At 43.9% G+C, this 20,497-nt stretch overlaps 1 protein-coding gene across 2 annotated transcripts in view; it reads left to right on the top strand.

Annotated features, from left to right (window-relative positions):
• Window positions 1-20,497, top strand: part of LOC311421245 (sphingosine-1-phosphate transporter SPNS2-like) — a 134,923-nt gene that overhangs the window by 100,118 nt on the left and 14,308 nt on the right. The window contains exons 10-12 of one of the 2 annotated variants that reach the window (XR_014684764.1): window positions 3,182-3,280; window positions 13,034-13,197; window positions 13,773-13,855. Coding sequence is in view for 1 of the 2 variants with exons in the window: in XM_084492930.1 (XP_084349056.1) it covers window positions 3,182-3,280; window positions 13,034-13,197 (263 nt within the window). In the remaining variant the exon portion in view is untranslated. The remainder of the gene's footprint in view (window positions 1-3,181; window positions 3,281-13,033; window positions 13,198-13,772; window positions 13,856-20,497) is intronic. The other variant, XM_084492930.1, reaches the window with a different exon arrangement.

Here is a 20,497-nt window from a genome sequence, read left to right as displayed (position 1 = left end):
CCTTTAGATTTTAGGGCAGGGAGGGAAACACGAACGGAGGTGCACAGCCTGCTTGGGGCACCTGCACGCAGCTCTGAGCAGGAAGGCTGTGCCTGGTTCTCCTGTGGGCCAGGGTTTGTAGGTGGATGTGTACTTCCACACGTGCTGCGATTTGGAGACCAGATTAGCCTCCTTTCACTTCATGTAAAAGTTCCTTTTTAGACAGAGTCTGTCTGTGACTCGTCAGTGTGCACGAAGGGCTCTCAGGCTGCTTTCCCTGGAGCACAGCCTTTGCCTGTCCTGAACACCTGGGCTGTTCCCTGCTCTGCGGGGATGGAGTTTACCTCAGTTTTCTTTGCCTTTGGGGATGAAAGAGACCAGTGTGTGTTGCCCTCAGGATTACTGTGTGACCCAGAAAGAGCAGCAATTGTTTTAGAGTGTAGTTTTCTCTCACGATCAAACTTCAGACCTTACCTCTTTGGCCCATGGCCTTCTGCTGGGAGAAGGGTGATCTCTCCTTGGCTTTCCTGGTGAGCTGGTTTCAGACCAGCTCATTCTGCCAGTTTCCCTACAGGAAGGGAATGTCAGCAGCAAACCGTGCCCTTTCTGAGCCTCTATTTAGAGAGGAGAGGTTTGCCAGAGCCGCTTGGTCAGCCTTCCCACCCATCCTGTGTGCTGCCTGCTCTGAACCTGGAGGCAGAGATGAGCCGTGGCAATCCCACGGGCTTCCGCCTAGACCGCTGTGGCTGTCCCACCTCCAGTTTCTGTGGGATGGTCGAACCAGGCCCGGTCTGGTTTGAATTTAGGTCTATTTTAGTATCAAAATGCCCCTTTAAGGCTGTAATTTACTGCTGCCTTCCTAGAACAGTGGCTAATGTTTGCTACCAGCTGCTTCCTCCCCATTGGAATAAAATGCTTTCTAAGCAGGGATAGGGTGGAGTACGTTTTGGTGTCTTGTAGAGGCTGGTTTAAGCCTTTTTTTCCTAATCTTTTTAACATTTTAACAATTTAACATCTCATTTTTTAACGTCTTTTTAGAGGAGGAAAAATGTCACGTTCGTTTGCTTGCAGGATGGTCAGATGGGATTGGTTTGGTTTTTGTCATTTGAATTCCAGGCTAAGTTCACCAAGTGTTTTGGTGCCTTTTACTGATAAACCATATTGATGGTTTCAGCCAGCAGGCAAACTGATGGCAAACTGAAAACTGGTTGGAAATTGTGCCACTACTTGCTGTATTTATGCATAATACAGATGTACATGCAAAATTATGTATAATTGTGTGTATTCATGTGTATATAGACATAGATATATACACACACGATGCAGCAATTATTCAAATTTTTTTCTCCAGTTGGCTTTAATTCACTGTCACTCATTGAAAATGAAAAGTTTTGAATACATTTACAATTTCTAAGAAAAGGGAAACAATATAGAGCCAGGCAGGCTTTATTTTCCAGCTTTGTTACAATGAAGTGTAGTGTGCAAAAAATATATATTTTAGCACAAGTTTAAAATTCCGTGTTTCAAAGATCTACACAACTCTAGCCTCTTGAATTAGATAGAGTTTCAATTTATTTTCTCAAATGCCTTTTTCTCGAACAGCTCTTGCAGAATGCCTCTCACTGCAGCTGTGTGACCTGGGGCCAGGTGGAAAGAACAGTAACTCATTTTTTTGTGTTTTATTTTGTCTAATCTATCCAGGTTGTACCCATTACCGTGTGTCTTTGGGGAATGGTAATGAATTGTGTGGCTCTCCTGGTGTTTCACAGTGTGACCTTCAGTATGTCTCTGTGTCTCTAATAAAGTCTAGACCTTGATTTTCCTCTTGGGATTTCTGTGAGCCTTCAAGTCCATTTTGAGCTCTTTGATGCAAAAGGAGGCCAGTGTTTGACATCTGTAGTCAGGTGGCTGCTGTGGATCTGATCATTTGCTTTTCTGATGCAGCACAGGAGTTTAACAGGGTACCCATTTCATACGTGGCATCAGTGTGCATTAGCAGTGTGCATTTGCAGCTTTGTCAAACCAGTAAGGAAAGAAGTGGTGTGTCTTTCCCAAGGCATATGCATAAAGCCCTAATGAAAAGCATTTAATCTAATTTTACCCATCATTCCCAATTGCCTGTGCTTGGGATGAGATGATCATTATAAAAAGGCACAAATTCTCTTCTGGCGTGGATTTTCTGGGTGTTGTTTCTGTTCTTTTATTATAGTTAACTCTTCCCACTGCAGAGAGGGCCACTCCGGGAGGGTGTGATGAGCACTGAAGCACTGCTTCAGGCTCTGTGCCCTGAGGTACGTTGCTGTTGAGCAGTTAGTTCTCCTTGACTCAGCCAGCTAAGGCAAATTCATCTCTGTGTGTTCTAGCTGGGGACACACCAGTCCTGAAATGTCACATTTAATTAATAAACAACTTCAGGAAAGCATTGCAAGAAAGAGTTGAAGCCTGGGAAGGCAGGCCTTGTGAAGAAAAGCTAAAAGCAGTCCATCAGAGAGAATGTAGAAGAGTAAAAGGGATCTCGGTCCACAAATAGCTAAACCAGAGTCATTTCTGGCAGAGCAGGCAGCTCTCCAAAGAAACAGAAAAAGGCAGAACAAGACTCGGTGCTCAGAAGTGGAAACAGTTCACTTGGATTTAGGAATTCTTCATTATTTACAGTCTTTAAATCAAGACAGGATCAATTTCTAAACCAGGATGTGAGGATGTGGTGATGTTCTTAGCCAGCTTCTTTCACAAGTTTTATGCAGGAAACTTTTTTTTCTGTTTCTAAATGTATGTTATAAAACAAAGATCTTTCCACAGGACCAGAGTTCGTTGTTTTGGTTTGCTTTGTTGTTTTTTTTTAATCTTTCATTCCTTTCTATGGTTATAGCCCTGTTTTCTGCAGGCTCTGGTCCCTTAATCAGGAAATAATTCATGTTTTCCATTGATCCTGTGTAGTCAGATTAATATTGCGTGACCTGGCTGAGGGTGTTATGTCCTGTTAGAGGAGTGGAGACCACACGACAATATCTTGGCTCTGGAAAATTTCCGTAATGTGTGTTATCTTTCAAAAGTGGAATCCCATTTTATTGTATTTTATTTTTTTGTAGGGAAAATGAATTCCCTCAAAAACTGCATTAATTAAGCAATACAAGAGAGCTGGACGGGTTCTTTAGTTGAGTTTCCTTATGTATTTATTTTTCTTTTCCTTTCTTCTTTGCAGTACGTGGTCATCCCAACGCGCCGTGCAACCGCAGTGGCCTTGCAGAGCTTCACTTCGCACCTCCTGGGAGATGCTGGCAGTCCTTATCTGATTGGATTTGTAAGTGCTCACAGCAGGTTTCGGCAGGGTTGTGCGCCCACGTTTGTGTTTGTTTACTGACTGTTTCTCTAACTTGCCAAGCTGAACTATGCTCGGGAAGGGAGGCCTGTATTTGTCAGCAGAATGGGAAGTGGTGCAGTGCAATGCAACTTTTTTACACGCTTTCGTTATCTGTGGGCCACAATTCAAACATGGGAGGAACACTTGTGCACAAGAAGTGAGCTTCTAAATCTGCTTGGCCAGGGCATTTGTAGACTGCACTGTAAAGTGAGATTGGTTGCTTCTGTAGTACGGACAGCAGTCCGTTAGGAATTAGATTGGAACAGGGGTGGTGGTAGTGGGGTTATTAGTATTCCTTCTGGTGTGCATATTTTGTTTTCTATTAGTTGTATGCCTTTCTGTTACTGCTGCACTTGTTGGCCTTGGTTTGACTTGAGACATCTCTTATTATGCCACCATTACCCTACTGCAGAGTGAAACAAAAGTCCCTGCTCCAAAAATAGGCCATCAGAGAATGTTCCTAGCTGAAAATATAAGGCCTGGGAAAATGTAATGAAAGAAATCTAGCTATACTGGGGTCATTTATTTCCCTTGAAACCTTCTGTTGTGTTTAATGCACTGCATTTCAGAGAATATAGATCATTGTTTATAAAATACAGCAACCTCCATGTAAAGCATTAAGTGATAGTGCTCATGTTGTGTTGAAGGTGCTAGTTTTCCAGCGATGTAACTGGGACTTTAATTAGTCTTTACACCTGAGAGAGAGCACTTGATGTGCTCTTGCTGCTCAGTAATGCTGGCTGCTGTGGAACTTTTTTTAACAGCTATTTCTCTTCTACTTATCCCTTACTCACTAGCGAGTGTATATATACATATTTATTTGTGTTTAACATATATATTTATATATACGCACATAATATTTTATACACACATAATATTTACTGTTGAATGCGAGGTCCCCAAAACAATATAGTTGCTCTGTAGCCCTCTGAAGTTGACATGAAAAGACAAATATAGATAAGACTGAATGGATCAAAGAAATGAGAGACATCCCTAGAGAACAAATATATATGATTTGGCTTAGTCTTTATTTACATCAATGTTCTGGGCACCCCAGGAGAAATGATCTTATTTTAGAAAGTATTTGAAAGTGATGAGAACAAAGGAGACACTGGGAGAGATGGATTGTGTAGGGTGGGCAGCATGGGGGAATGTGAAGTAGGAGTGGAATAGGCAGGCATTGCTTTGGGGATGGGTACCAGGGATGAGGGGCAGGGTCTGGGATGCAGGAGAGGCTCCCAGGTGACTGCTGCGTGTTCCCTCTTCTTTTTAAATAACAGGGACATCTAGGACCCTGAATGTTGAACATTGCCTAGGGCTCTTGTGTCACAGATAGACACAACTTTGGTTGTAGAAAAAATTGTGCCTTGCCCTTCTGGTGTTTAGACGCTAAGCAAGTTGTGAGTTACTTCAGGCTGCCTGCCTGAAAGATGCTTAAACCCAATTTAATGGCTGCCTTGGTCTTTCTTTAGAGTGGGGAAATATTAATTACGATTTTGAATTACTCTTTTCTAATGCTGTAGTTTTTGGGCGGTTCTTGCTTGGGAGGAGGCTCTCCAAGTACAAGCCTTCCCTGCAGGGAGCCAGAGGGAATCACTTGTGCCATGGGAGGCACCGGCACCCGCTTCTGTAGCCTCTGGGCTGGCTTGGCTGACTCATGCTCCTGCACTACTCAGGCTGAAAGGTCAACTGGAGCTTTCAGATACAGGAAAACAAATGCTGTTCAAAGTGAAAGGACAAGCAGACAAATTTTCCGCTAAGACAAGCTCGCAAATTAATTGTTCACGTCTGCAGGCTTTTGCCACTGGAATCGTCCAGCTGAGCAGTGGGCCAGAGACCTGCAGGCAGCATAGAAATCTCACTTGGACAAGTTAAAGAAATGGCTTAGATCTAGGATTTCCAAGGCAGGCTACAGGAGCTAAGGAACCATCTCCTGGTGACTTCAAAAGAGAGTTGGGAGTCCAATTCCCGTGGTCCTAGGAATCCCCAGCCTGAGGACACTGTGCAGCAGGCCAACACCAGCATGCAGGTCTTGAAAGAGAGAGGGAGAAGGCACGATAAAGCAAATGAAGTGACATAACAGGAACACTAGAAACAGTGAAATTCAGCCTCCTGATCACTCGGGGTGAGAGACCCTCAAGATCTGCCATTTCTTCTAACTGCTTACAACTTCCACCTGAGGCTCCCTCACTAAAAGAGCAATGCTTTGATCCAAATATAGAATCAGAGAATCATTAGGGTTGGAAAAGACTTCCAAGATCATCTGGTCCAACTGTCCCCCTACCACACTAAACCATGTCCCTAAGCACCACGTCCAACCTCTCCTTAAACAGCTCCAAAATAGCTGGCATCTTACGTAGTTTCGGAGGAGTTCACAGTGAGTTTCTTTCCAGCAGTGCCCTTAGTACAGAATCAGATACTCACGTCCTTGTAGGACTAAGCTGTGTCAGCCAGTTGTCTCTGTTTGCTGGATACCAATAAATGTTGTATTGATCTTATAATCCTCATGTAGAGCATAGAAAAGTACTTAGCAGCTGCAGCCTCGCATGTGCGATTGCTCCCTTGCTCTGTGGTGTGTTGTAAAAGTTGAAGGTCAGACTCACATTTTTCTGTAATCTCCCCCACTTCCAAATCCTGCCGTGCAGTTACATCTGATGAATGTTTTGCATTTATGCACTTTCCTATAATCATCAAAAGTGCCAAATATATGCTAGTGTTTAAAAGCTAAGTGGAAGGCAGCGGGTATGTATGGTTGTTTTTCATGTCTCTTTAAATATTGATAACTTTTTTTACAGTAAAAAAAAGATTAAGATTGTCTTACAAAGAAGCTATGCAAATGCAGTCTGAGGGTGGCAGCTATAATTTGCATAAGGTTTTACTACCTGCCAAACACAGAGATCAATTCCTACAAATCAGTGCTGCCTGTTCATTCACAAATTAGAATAGGCATTGCTGCAGTGTTTCGTTAGATGAGCCAGTTTTCGTTCCTATATAACTGTACCTTTTTCAGGACCTTTGCGATACCCTGCAGAATTTAAATAATTCCCATTTAACACCTTGGAGTATATCTCCATGCTTTATTTTTGAGGTAATTTCCCCTGTTTTATGTATTAGACCCCCGTGCCTTGGTACTTTGGCTTTCCTTCCTCCAAATCTGCCATTTTCTTTTCTCTGTGAGCACAGCAGCATTTTCCTCTTCCACGCTTGCCTTGCTTCTAGTCCTGGCCGTGAGGAGAGGCAGGCACCTGCTGCAGGCTCTGAATGTGCCAGGGAAATTGCTGCTGTGGGCACGCACTGTCCTGGCTGCTCTGGTGCTGGTGTCTCTTCTGTTAGCTTTCTGCTTTATTAAATTCTTCCACATCTTCCCTACACAACCATCCATCAGCTCTGGGGACTGAAACCTGCCTGCATCTGTCACCTGGCAGCACCAAGGTGAGAGGAATGGGGCTTTAAAGTGCCGGTGGTCAGCATCCCTCCCCCCGTACCTTTTGCTGGGCTGAAAACTGCTCCCTGTGCCCCACTGGCTGGGTACCCACCTGGCCTGACCTCCTTGGCTGCCACTTCTTTAGGTTTATCAGAGGGACACAACCTCCAGCCAAGCAGTGTGGGGCCAGCAGCCCGCGTCTGGCATTGAGTCTGTTTGTACCATGCCTGAGCACGCTGTTTTTCCTGGCAGCACAGCCCACAAGTGCCTGGACAGGCATCTTCTCTCTGAACAGTTCCCTTCTGAAAGCCAGGTCTGAGTGTGGGTGACCTCGTAATTAATTGTAAGCAAGTGTGAGCTGTTCTGCTTTGTTTTGAAGGGGTTTTGTGCAATTTTATTACCTAGAAAAAAAAATTACGAATAAGCCAGTTGTCACCCTTCACTTTTCTCCCCCAGCTTTCTTATGTGAGTAGGTTGATAAACTAGAGCTAATGAGCTACTTAAATAGCAGGAATGCTAATGGCCTTCCTTTAGCAAGTAGTTAGCAGAACAGTGTTAATTATCACTGGTGCAGAGTATCAAGAAGGCACATCAGCATATGATTAGGGGCAAGAAAATTTGTAGGGAATGCAGTAACTGAGACGCTTCTTTAATGAAAGTTATAATTGGAGGTATAGCTATAACAGCCTTCTTGTCCCAGTTTGAGGCAGCCTTTTTGGTGATTTGCTTTTAAAGATGTTTACCCATCCAAGTAAATATGTAGGTATAGGAAGGAGATTTTCTACATGAAAATGCTTGCCTGCTTGGGGAAGCTGAATTCATGTGTTATGGTTTACAACTCCTATTTTATGGTTTAAAATACTATGGCTACTCCAGAGTAGATCTGCGGACACGGCTACTCTGCAATAACATTCTCTCCAGTTTACTCTGCTACACTAAAACAGACAAATGTGCAAGTTGTTCTCCCAGCATCACTGTTTTATGGACTATCAGGAGCTATTCCACTGCTGTTGTGCAGTTAAGGGTGGAACAGAGGTCTCTGTCTTGTTGCCTTTTGCAGCAAGCCCCTTTCCAGGAAGGCCACCTCCCTTTTGCTGAGGACTCTTTTTGGTGTGTGTCTGCCTTGTTCATTTTTCAGGGCTTGCACCCTTTGAGAGCAGAATCAAGTTTTCAGTGAGCATTGCCTGTAATGATGAATCAAACCCTGCATCCTGAGAGCTGTCCCCCTGCCCAGTGGCACTGCATTTGAGGGATCAGACCAGAAGCTGTTTTTTACCCATTTCTTTCCCTGCCACGCAATCATGAACCCGTAACAGCACTGTGCTGGTGCTCACGAGGAGTATTGGCTGGGGGAGCACAGCTCAGGGTACTGGTGTAGTAAGTGACTTTTCTAGGATCGTCGCATACAGTTCTAATATTTATAGCATATCTGAGTGCATCTAGGCAGCATCTTCCATCACCTGATGGAGAGAGGTGGCATGGGAGACACAGTCATGGTTGTGATTGTTCCTAGTTTCCTTACCAAGTGCCAGCTGCTTTGACTGCTGTTCTGTAGCCCCAGAGTATCGCTCCTGCAGTCTTCCCCCACAGCCGTGCTTGCAATATGACCCAGATTGTGGTGGATAAACTGGGGCTTGCTCTCATAGTCCAATATCTGATGCATGTGTTTCATGGAAATATTTCAAGGAAAACTATCCCCAGACTCTCATCCTTACTAACTATTTCTTCAAGCAGTAAATTTGCATTGAGGATTTCTCTGGTCCTGGCTGAGCTGAGTAATTAAAAGCTTCTTTCAGAGTGCATGAAAAGGCCAAATCTTTGACATGGCTGTCAGCTGCAAAAAAGAGGAGAAATAAGCACCTGGAAATCAATCTGCACAGGATTTATTTCATTTCAGTGACCTAACAAGCTTTCCATTTCTGCTGACTCATCAACAGACAAGATTTAAATCTGTCCTAAAAAAAATAACCAGATGACTTCCCTTATATAAAACAGTCTTTGCCAAGGGCTCACAGCCTGGTTTTCTTTTCCAGAAGAAAAAAGTGCTGTGCACCTGTCATTCCCTGTGACTTTGGTTAGAAGTGCAGCTTCTCAGTATTTTTGATAAATGGATGTTTAAAGTATGTACAAGTATCTAATTAAAGCAAACCCAGAGGTGATCAGAGGTGATCTTTGTTCCACTCAAGTGTTTCAAGCTCTGTCCCATCTGCTCTGTCACTTCTTTTCTGTGCACTAAAGATCTCACCTAAGTGGCTTCTTTCTCAAGTTCCAAGGACCCTGTAAACTCCCAGCATGACCAGTGGAAGGTGCCAGTCCCCCTTGCTGCTGCCAAGCATCATGTCGCTCCAGTCTGCAGCAGGGAAGATGGTGATGGGTATCCATCCTGCAAAGAAATGAGAGTGCAGGGACAGGGATACTGCTAAAGGTGTGCTCCCAAACTGCAGTCCCCTACCACAGACCTGATTTTTGCACCTAAGTGGGCATCACCCACCCCTACACATTTAGTACCTGTGCCCTAACATGAGCCATGTTTCCTGATTCCACATTGCCTGTGGTACAAGGCATCTCCTGCTGGGAGAGAAGAAAGTCAGTGTTGCCTTACAAAATCCCTGGGCAGCCCAGACCTGAAGAGAAGGGCAGTTAATGACATGGAGAAAATAGTCTTCCAAACCTCTCCTGTTGGCTAGGGCAAATGTTGTCTGGAGGCAAATGTTGCTCTAACACCAACAGACACACAAAGTCCATTTGTTAGCATTGAAAGTGGAACACTTGATTGATTTTTTTAATTTTCTGTGGCCCTTTTAAGGAAGAATCAGTTATTTAATGAAGTCTGCTGATCCTGGGAGGAGTAAAAGGGCATAAACAGATGAGCCCAACACAGGGGAAGCAGTGCAGGAATTCTTGCTACAGGTCATACTCAGGTACCATGCACAAATGCAGGCTATTGATATTGTCACCAGCCAGGTAACAAATTTGGCTTTGATCTCAGAAGGGCACAATTAAGGTTAACAGGATGTTTGACTTTTAGTCCTCCAACATGGGGTTACGAGGGGTGCTGTGTTAAGGAGTTGTGCTGAAGAGAGGAGCCAGAGAGAACCTGGCTTGTACCCAATTGGTAATAATAAAAATGGGGAATTTGTGCCAGGTACTGCAGTGGAAATATCCTTTTGTGTAGCAAAATTTGTGTCCAAAAGGCAAAGCCAGAAATGTAGAAAAAAAACAAGCAATTGCAGAGGAATTGAGATGTACCACTCAGCAATAAGAGAGGGCAAGTGAGATGATGATTGCCATTACATTGTACAATTAGGGAATGACTTTAACTGCTCCTGCTCTTCAGGAGGGAGAGTAACACAGGAGCAAGGTGTCTTGCTGTAGAGCTTCAGCATACCTGAATATCCATTGGTCCAAAAAAACAGCACATGCTTCCAGAGAAAGTTTCCCTTTGCCGTCTTCTGCACTCAGACTGAGACACGAGCAGAGATTCGGGATGTGAGGATCAGGCCCCTTGGAGCCGTACTGTTTGTTCTCCAGACAGTGGGCATTTTCTCTCGCTGGACTCCACCCAGCTGCTTGCCGCCCACTGAACACATGTCAGTTGTGTTCTCTTATAAAAACACCGTGAGCTGAAGTGTATTCAGCAAAGTCATTCCTCTTGGCCCAAGACCTATCTTACAGAAAAGAAGATGTGAACTTTCATGCTTAAGATGTTACCGAATCCTTGCAAAACTTGCAATGCAGTAGGAGAGCTCATTCACTTTCCACCCCCAGGTTTTGGATAAATGTTTTGGAGTTTTTTGCCACTTACCAATTGGCAGAGCAAGAGAAGCAATCCTGTACCTGACTCCTTGCTGAAGAACTGGAACTGACTGCATGCAGCACCTGCTCATTGTTACTTGGGACAGAAAGAAGACACTGAAAATGATTCTAGATTGGGTCTTGCCAGATCACAGTTAGACAACTCAGAGTCCCATCATTGCAAGGAGCCTGCAAGCCAAAAATTGAGAGGCCAGAGCAGGCCATTTGGCAAACTGTGTGTCATTCTTGGAGCACAAGGCTGTAATAACATCCTGTGTCCTCTGGAGAGGAGATGCCAAAGTCCCAGCCTTAGCAGGTGGCTTGTACTGAGTAGAACACAACAAACCAGAATAGTGACTGCAAGTTAACTGCAAAAACAATATCTAAGCCCCGATAAAAGTTCCAGAATTAAGAGATTGGTGAGCGAACTATAGGAAACTGAGGTGAAATCAGTTTCCAAATCCATCTGGCTTGAGGGATGGAATTTTACCTTGGATAGGAGGAAACACTGCTGTTCCTAAAACATGCACTTAAGATTCTGTTGGATTAAAAATTTCAAAGGTATTTCAAAGGTACCATAATTAACATTACCAAGACCTGTTGGTATAAAAGGTCAATATGGTGCCTTAGAAGGTATAATTAGGAGTGTGGGGCAAGGTGTATTGGGAGTTTTATTTGTTGGAGACTACATTTTCAAACCTGTTTTTAGCCTAGAATGTCATGTCACCTATGGCTGGCTTTTCATCATCCGTAGCTGATCTATCATGTCAATTTGGTGAGTGATTTATTGCCTGCTCCTTTCGGAGGATAATTGGATCCATTCCCAATAATGAAATTTCTCCGTTTCTGTTGTAGAATAGCCTCAGTTCTGGCTATTGCACACGGAGGAGCTGATTGAATATGGAATTTTGGTTCATAATGAAGAGAAAGGGAAATGTGGGGAACTAAGGTGTCTGGATACAAGAGGGAATAGATTGCCAGCTGAGGTCCCTGTCTTCTGGGTGCAGTGCGTGTGCTGTTGATTTCCTGGTGGTGCATTCTTTTCACATTCAAGTCTTTTTGCTACTTTTTTTAATGTCTCTCAGATTGTTAGCCACTGTTGTTTGTCTTTCAGTCTAAGGACTTTTTTAGCCATCAGTTCTCACCTGAGACTTGGTGCTAATGCTCCTGTTTGTGTGTGTGTGTGTTATACAATGTGAATGAAGTTCTCTTTGAGAGGCCAGGAATGCTTCCTTTGCTATATCTGAAACACTGAAATTTTCTCCTCCTCCTTTCTAGAGCAGGGAGTGAAACAGAGAAATCTGTCTAAAAACCTTCCATCAGTTCTGTAGATACACTCTTCCTGTGTTTATTCACTTGTCTCTGCTTGACATTGCTGTCATGAGAGCCGGTCCTCTGCTCTTTCGTGCGCAGAGTAGTTTCCCCTCCTGCACCAGGCTGGCTGCTTCTCCTTCCCTTCACTGGAGCTGGAGTCAGGCTGAGTAATGAGGAGGATATTAAGTCACGGAGGCCACCAGTGCTCCAGAGAATCTCCCTGCTACAGAGCCTTTAAAGCACACACCGTGACCTCTTCATTGGTGTCTCCCTGAGTGTCATCTCTCTGTGACCTTCTGCTGAGCTTGGCCCCTCTGAGGCATCTCTACGCACACATTTACCTCCCAGGTCAATGCAGTTGGCTGCAGGGCTGTGAATCGCTGCTTCCTCCTGACTGTAACATTTTATCACTTCACTTAGCTGTAGTTTGTCTAGATTTAAGCTTTCAGTGTCAGATTTTGCTACACCACCTTCCTCATCGGCAACAGCATGGCAGTTTGGGAGGTGCTGCACAAGCTTTGACTGTTTCTAGAACTGATTTGCATGTGTGCACGGCCGCAGGATTTTATGCTGCAAATTGCCTGCAGTCTTTTGGTATCAACTGGCATTTCTGTCTCAACAAAAGGTCACAGACAAAGCCAGAACTGGACATTTAAATAGCCAATGCCTTGGGACTCATCCTTACTGCTGCTACCTCTGTTTGATTTATAGAGGGTAGTTGTTTGCTGGACAGTAAATATTAAAATGTGATTGTCTTAGCTGCAGACACTCATTAAATATTACTGAGCTTTAGCGAGAGCTTCTCATACCGATTTAAATACTGCGAGGTTAGACACCCGCTGATTCAATCACTGAGGTAGCTAGGGAGAAGGTGGAGAGGGCTGAGGGAAGAATAACAGATTGGGACAGAAGAATGATGGAGAGGGGAACCTTGCCATGCTGCTCACAGAGAGAAGTGCCCGGGCTCCAGAGTGCAGAATAACTGCGTTCGGAAGGCTAAAGCACGCAAAGGGCATTCAGCCTCTCATGAACAAACTCTTCCATTTTAAATGTTGTGCACATGTTCAGTGGGTGGTTGTTTAGGGAGCTGTGTTCCCTCGGTATTATCATGTCTATTTTTCATCTAAGTGACTAATTTTTTTTTTTCTCTTCTCTCCTAGATCTCAGACCTGATACGACAAAGCACAAAAGAGTCCCCGCTCTGGGAGTTCCTCAGCTTGGGGTATGCACTCATGCTCTGCCCGTTTGTCGTTGTCCTAGGAGGGATGTTTTTCCTGGCCACAGCCCTCTTCTTCCTAAGTGACCGAGCCAAAGCCGAACAACAGTGAGTAACCTGGCAATTGCAAATGGGGAAGTACCAAAGCCTGTTTTCTCTCTCGAACTCTTATGCTTGTACTCTTTCCCTGGGCCTTGGTCCTTCCAGGTAAAGGATGTCAGGTTGTATGGTAAGAACCTCAGCTCAGCAGAGTGCATGAGGCTGCACGAAGCACAGGGGCTTGGGTCATGCTGGCTGGGCATCCTTTACACGCTTCTGCTCTGGTAGATCTGTGACTGGCTTACGACCTGGAGGGGAGCACAGCACTTACAATCACAGACCCCTTTTACCCTTGCGTGAGCATGCCACAGGCCAGGCCATCCGTGAGGGGCTGCTGTGTGCTGGACCTGTGGACTGCTAGGTGGACAGCAAGAGATACCTTACAGAGCTTGGTGGTCAGCTTTGAGCCCAGAGTCCCATCTCAGCCCCCTGTGTCCTGCTCACCCCCTCTAATCTACAGCACAGCAGGCAAGAAGGAAGGAAGCTGTGTATGTGGGGACACACGTGCTCAAGGGTCACTGTACTAAAGATAGTCTTACCCAGTCCCTTGTTACAGCTTGTAAAAAAAAGCTACTGTTTTGCAGTAAAGAAACCGATTCGGACCACCTCACGGTTGGCAACTACAGTAATTCAGAAGACGCTTCCACATGACATACACACTCCTGGGGTTAGTCTCTTTCTCCTAATTGTTGAACAATAAGAGTACCTGTGTATAATGGCATGCTGAATATGCGGGCAGGTGACTAGTCTGGAGCTAGCTGGAGGTTGACTTTGCCTTGCTCCCACTGGGAGGAGGAGGAGGTTATCATTCCTGTGAAGTGGCTGCGAGAGCCATTTGCAGCGGTAGAGGAACAACGGCGTAGATGTGCTGTGGTAGCAGCAGTGCTGCATCAGACAGCCACAGCAACGGGGACTTTGTGTGACTGAGCTTCACCTGTGTAGATCTCACTGCACAAGTGTTTGCATCGGTTTAGTGACACATGTAGATACGTGAAGCAAAAAAACACTATGTGGACATTTTAGCAGCCTGTGATAATTGCACAGACCAAGAGAGCAGAGCATACGTTGCTGTACATTGCAGAGAGTGGCCCTGGAGTGTCACTGTCACTAGAAATGATACAGCTACAAGGCAAAAAAGGCGTTTGGAAATTGACACAAGCGTGTGAACAGTTTGGGTGACACTCTATGGCTCACACCATCTTATCAGATGGATGCAAGAGATTTGAAAGCAGTGCCAAAATGCTGTCCTGAGTCCCTGTAAGAGCAGCTCCACCTTCCTTTTACTAACACACACAAATACAAGATAAGGTTTTTCCTCTCCTGGTGCCTATAGGTATCTATTCCACCTATGATGAAGTGTTTAAACATGCTGGAGAAAACAAGACAAACAAGACCTCATCATGTATCTTGTAAGAAGCTTAAGTCTTGCATAGTTGAACTTTGGTGTGGCTTTGGGGATGTGGCATGACAGGCGTGTGCCCGGTTTGTTACTATACATGTATGCTTATAAAGGCTTTAAGTTGTAGTAAGTGAAGATGTTAGAAAGAACCTCCTAAGAGAAAGAAGAGGGCAATGGTACAGCAGAGAATCTGGAGAAGACATGAAAACCTGTATGGGTACCTAAGGGCCTCCAGAGCCTGGGGAGCCATGAGGATGGGAACTGCTCTGGCTGCCTTTCGGCTCTGTTCCTGTAATGCCAGACATGAGCTGTACACGCAAGTCTAAGCAGTGCTGATCCCTTGGGGACATGGCAAGATGAACAGAAGTTTCTAGGTGCTCAGGGTGACTTTTATTGCAGCTGGGAGCCAAAAACACAATTTGGTGATAGGGTAGTAAGTAGATCACAACCTACAGCTCTCTTTTATCCTGAATAAATGTGTTTATTTTTGTCTGTTGTTGTCTAGCCTGAGCAGATTTGGTTGTACTCTGTTCCTCCCAAAGCATGCCAGCTCCCAAACCAGTCACAAACAGGTCCACTTAGTGAAGAACCTTAGTTACGCAGGCATCAGACCTGCTTTTGCTGTACTCTCTTTTTCAGCATCCTTCCCTTTCCTGGTCTGATTCGCACTCATTTCTGAATTTTACATTACTCAGTCACTGATCCTACCCTTGCAATCTGTCCCAGAGGCAGAGCAGTTGTCATAAACAATGGCTAACAAAGCAATCTCTCTCGAATGACTTCTGCATTCTTTCTGGATACGCACACTCCCATGTTAAAAATACTTTGTCATCCTACCATCAGATTTCTGGAGACTGCAGCTTAATTCAGGCTTGACACACTGCTGAACAGTAAGGCAGTATCTTTAATAAGGTTGGCAACTGCTGAGTAAGGCTTCTCTACCTGCCATGTGCGTGGTGTCTGTGCTGTCGACTGGGTCCCGTCTGCTCTTGCTGACAGGGTTTGGTGGTCTTCTTGGAAGAATTTACAGAGAAGGATTTGTTATTAGCTGCATGTCTGCCTGTGAGAGAAGACAAGTGAGTGTTTTGCTATTAGCAGCTTAGAGCTCCGTGCTGGACTCAAACCCAGTGTCCATCTCCCAGCTATCTGACAGGCCATCTGCACTTGGCATCGCGCACCTTTGGCAACGATAACTGCCTGCCTGGCCAAGCCTCTCTCATATCCTACCTGTTATTTGCTGGGTATGGGAGAATTTCTTTTTCAAGACGCCTTATTTTCTCTCTGCAGTCAGTCGTGCTGCTCAGACAACGGGACTTGGAGCTGTGCTTTGCCAAAAGAAATCAATTAACCTGCAGGAATCATGAACGCCAGTGTCACATGCCAGAGATTAAATCCATTCATCACCAGTAGGGTCAGGGCGTGTGGGCCAGATGTCGCAGACCCCTCTAATGAACTAATATGGAAGCAAAGAAGTGTAACGCTGCTCTCTGCAGCCCTGCTCTGCCTATGGAAATTAAGCTTTCTCTGCTTTAATTTCAGTGCTTCTGTGAAAAGGAGTTCTTTTTTTGGTTTGGTTTGGTTTGTTTGTTCCTTTGTGTGATGGTCTCTGGGTGTTTGCTTTGAGATAATTTCTTCTTCCAGGCAGGACACAGTATCAGGATAGCAACGCTACTTTCCTGTAAAGCTTTTTCCAGTTTCCAACACATTTCCTTTCAAAAACAGAATTTCCAGGCTTTCAGTGCCTCGTGGTGTTCTTATGCTGCTTTTATCATTGCCACAGTTCTTGGCATATGTTGTGCACTGCTTTTGTAGCACAGGAATTCCAGTCAATGGGGTTGCCCCTCTCACAAAAACACTCAGAAAAAAAATCTTTATATAGCAACTCTTTTCCTAAAAAATCCTGATTCTTTTACAGTGACTTTGATACTGTCTTAGGAGTCTGACTGCTTAAAGAGGCTTTCAGTCAATTTAGGACTAGCAGAGAACACGATACAGTACATCACTCTGTAATATAATCCAATCGTTTTTGGTGCAATTTTTAAAACACAAATTTAACCTCACCCTTCCAAAGTGCTAGGAGAGACAAAACGGTTAGAGAATAGTTTCTGTAAGAGCTCTTATGCACTCGTAATCATAAATATAGCAGTTCTTTATGAAACCACTCCACTACAATTACGGCTGTGGTTTCACTCGACTATCCTGTTGGTCCTTTCCTGTTCTGTAGTGCTCTGGTGGAGGGCTAAAGCAGTCATGTTTTCTTTCCAAACATACCTACCTTCTGTTATATATTTCTCTTACATGCATAATGAAAATTTATGACACCCAAGTGGTACTTGGAGATGCTCTGGGAGAGCATACATACAAGGAGAGGGGAGAGTATCCTGCCAGGACAGAGCCCTGCAGAAACAGATCAGAAATCTTATTATCATCCAGATAATAATAATTAGTTACAATAATAACTTATAATAATTATTACAATTAACATGTTAATGACTAATATAAATATTATAATAATTATTGTAATAACTAATGAATATCAGCCAGATAATATAATTAGTTATCAGCCAGAAGGCAACTTCCAGAGGTCAGGAGCACTTCAGGTACTTCACTTGGAAGTAAAAGCTCAGCACTGCTGGGAATTGCGTCTGTGGTCTATGGCTTGTTTCTTGCTCGTAATGCAGATAACTTGAAAAAACAAAGCCTCACCCTGGAGAGCTGCAGAAGAAATGCCTATATTAGTACTTAGTAGGAGCAGTGGCTTCACTAGTAATTAGGAAGAATGTGCTCTTTTCATTATGAAAAGTTTTTTTAAAAAGTCCTTTCCACAAGCTCTGACCACTTTTGGATGCCAGGGCATATAAATCACTGTAATGTAATTAGCATGTAAGATGATTTTTTCTGGGCAGTCAGCATGAGTGTCAGGAGCATCAGGAGCTTTGCTGTGCAACGCTCCTCTGTTTCTGCACAGACACCGACCTGTGGGACCACAGATGCTCTGCAGCAGGCACAGGCTGGTTCTGTAGTCCAGGGTCCAGTCTCCAACGATGTCTACTTCCAGTTGTTGCTGAGAGAAAACCCAAATTCACCTAGATTTTTCCAGAAAGACACCACCCTGTGCAGGTGTTGGATAATCTACCCCTCAAATGATTTTTTTTTTCCTATATCACTTTTTATTTAATCACTGATTTTGTACCTGGAGGCTTGAGATTTTCTGTTCTTTCCTGTCGCATCCAGCCATACAGCAAGATGCTCTGGATGGCTATCCAAGGTTTATAATTGTTCAGTCTCTCCCTGCATCCTGTATGATATATGCTGGGTATTTCTGCCAAAGATACAGCAATGCAGATCAGGCAGCAGGATGCAACTGCAGCGTATATCCCTGGCGCAGACACAAACAGGAATAAATAGCTGCCCTGATGCAGCTGGTCACAACAAAAGAATTTAGGTATTTAACTAGCTACCACCCATCACTGCAGAGAGACCTGCAGGCATAAATGGTTCACCTGCTTGTTTACATGACTGGTAAAGAATCAGGTTACTTTAACACCTCTAGAAGGGTTTTTTTCTTTCCTAAAATCAAACATTTCATTAGAAAAAAAAAATATATATATATATATTTGATCAGGTGAGGAAACTCTAGCTGAGTAGCAGTGTAATTAACATTTAATTTTAAAAGTGGTGGTAAAACACTGCAAAGAAAATACTTATTACAGACTAGATAGTGCAAGACAGAAAGAACAATTCCTAGTCCCTGCACCTTTTCTGCTGTCTTAAACATGGCAAATCTGAAAATTGCATTACAGGAAAAATGAGAATAATCCATTTTCAGACTCTGTCTCCTGCCTCACATCAGGCTTATTTTTAGCCTTTTCTAGAACTAGATATAAAATGATCTTCCAGTTCTCCTATTGCAGCAATTTGAAAGTGCCTGACCTTATTTTTGCTTTGCAGATTCTATTATGTGGGGCAGGGGAAGGACTCACAGAGCTGTCAAGCCTCCTTTCTCTGATTTTTCTGTGGCAGTGGTTAGAGACAGAAAGGAACCCATCAAGTGACCTTATGCTGTTGTCAGTACAGGAGAGTCCCCTCCATTAACAGTGTCACAGGTATAACTGGGGGGCTGGATTGATGTACAGCACATTCCACTCCGGTCATTTGCATTACTGAAAAGAATTTATCTTTCATGAGATAATTTAAGATGTGCTGCAAGGTGTTTTTTTAGAGAAGCTGAACATGAACTTTAGAGAGCTGTCTCAGTGCTGCATTGAAGCAGTGCCAGTCTGAGGATTTCAGGGCCAGCTAGTGGATTTAATCACACAAGTCCCATACAGGAATATTTGAACAGTTCACCCACTGCTGATATTCAGCTATTTATGGGGAATAACACGATTGCTTTGCTTGCTTTTTTCACTTTACAAAAAAAGAATGAGTTAAATATTTTCTATAGGAATATAAGCTCAGGATACTTTTTTTAGCCCAGATAAGATGCCCTTAGCCTTTTGAAGGCATGCCGATTTGCAGCAAAAAGCCCAGCTTAGGATGCAGAGGCTCTGTGATGATAAAGGGAGAAAGGCAAGGAGTGGAGTGTGTTCTGAAGATCATAGAGTGACATGAAAAAGATGCATAGACTTCAGATGGAACAGGATTAGACTATTAGATGGTTTATATGGAACCAAAGAGTTGGGAGGTGGTGAAAATATAAGTGTTTTTTTTTTTTTTTATTATTGGTGGAAAAAGCCTACTTGTAGAACTGGTGTGTGGTTTTTGTTTGTTTTTTCCCTGTTTACTAGTTACGTTTCTAAATTTGTAAATGGAGCTAGCAGATACAAGAGTGTAGTGGCTTGGGACGAGCTGAATTTTAAATGCTGATTTGCTTTCTTCAATTGGGAGCTGCTGGTTTATGCAGATGGAAAATATGGTCTTATACCAAACAATTAACTGTTTTGTTCTCTTGCTTTAGTCAACCTGCAGATTTCCTGCAGGTTATGTAGAAGATGTCAAAGGTCAGTCTGGTTGTTCACAGACACGTTGAGATGAATCGCAGTCCTTACACAAAATGCTCACAGCATTTGAAATATGCTGTTCAAGTTAATTGTTGGCAGCAGGAGCTTTGCTTAAGTATAGGCAGAAGGACAGAGCCAGCTGGTGCTGGCATAGCTCTTGCTGGCTGCAGGCTGTGGCAGAGGCTGCAGGCAGAACGTCGTGGTTGTCCAAGCCCCTCCATTGCCCATACATACTGTCCTTTTGAGGTTAATCTCCTGTGCCACAGTATTCCTAGACTATTCCCAGCTGTTTGCTGTTCTACAGCAGAAAGGGAATTGTTCCATGTGGCTGAAGTTAGAGGGAGGCACAGCTTCCTTTTCCAAGAGCATCACAAGAACTGCTTTGAGTCCTGCTGTCTTGGTTACTGACTCTGCTGTGACCTTCAAGAAGTAAATGCTATCCCTAAAATGCTCATCATCTGGAAAACAGGATTAAAAGCTCTTGCCCACAAGGTGGAAGGGGACTTAAACCATATGCTCACAATCGATGAAATATGGCACATTGTCACTGCAAAGGACAGTTCTTGGCGTGCAAGGACATTGCCACACAGGAAGGTATTTTAAACTCATGCTAAGACAGTTTCTTTGCTAAGGCTGCCCTGGCACAGGTATGAAATCTGATGAAATCTCATGCAGGTGACTGGAGCAACTGAACAGAAGGCAGTCTTCCAAGCCAGAAAGCCTTTCTGACACAGGGAAATAGAACCAGTAATGAAAAATGCTGCTTTGCCAGTCTGTTTCCTGAAGACTGTCACAGTCACAGAACGTATTATAAAGGTATTGACTTTTATCAGCAGTAGATGACCTCTTCAGGTGGAGAACTGCATGCTCATATTCAAGGCAACTGTGTTAATAGGCTAATTAGCAC

The sequence above is a fragment of the Aythya ferina genome (assembly GCF_964211825.1).
Source record: "Aythya ferina genome assembly, chromosome: 19".
In the NCBI taxonomy this organism is placed as follows: Eukaryota; Metazoa; Chordata; class Aves; order Anseriformes; family Anatidae; genus Aythya; species Aythya ferina.
Note: the sequence above shows the minus strand (reverse complement) of the source record. Positions and strands in the feature narration are given on the sequence as shown.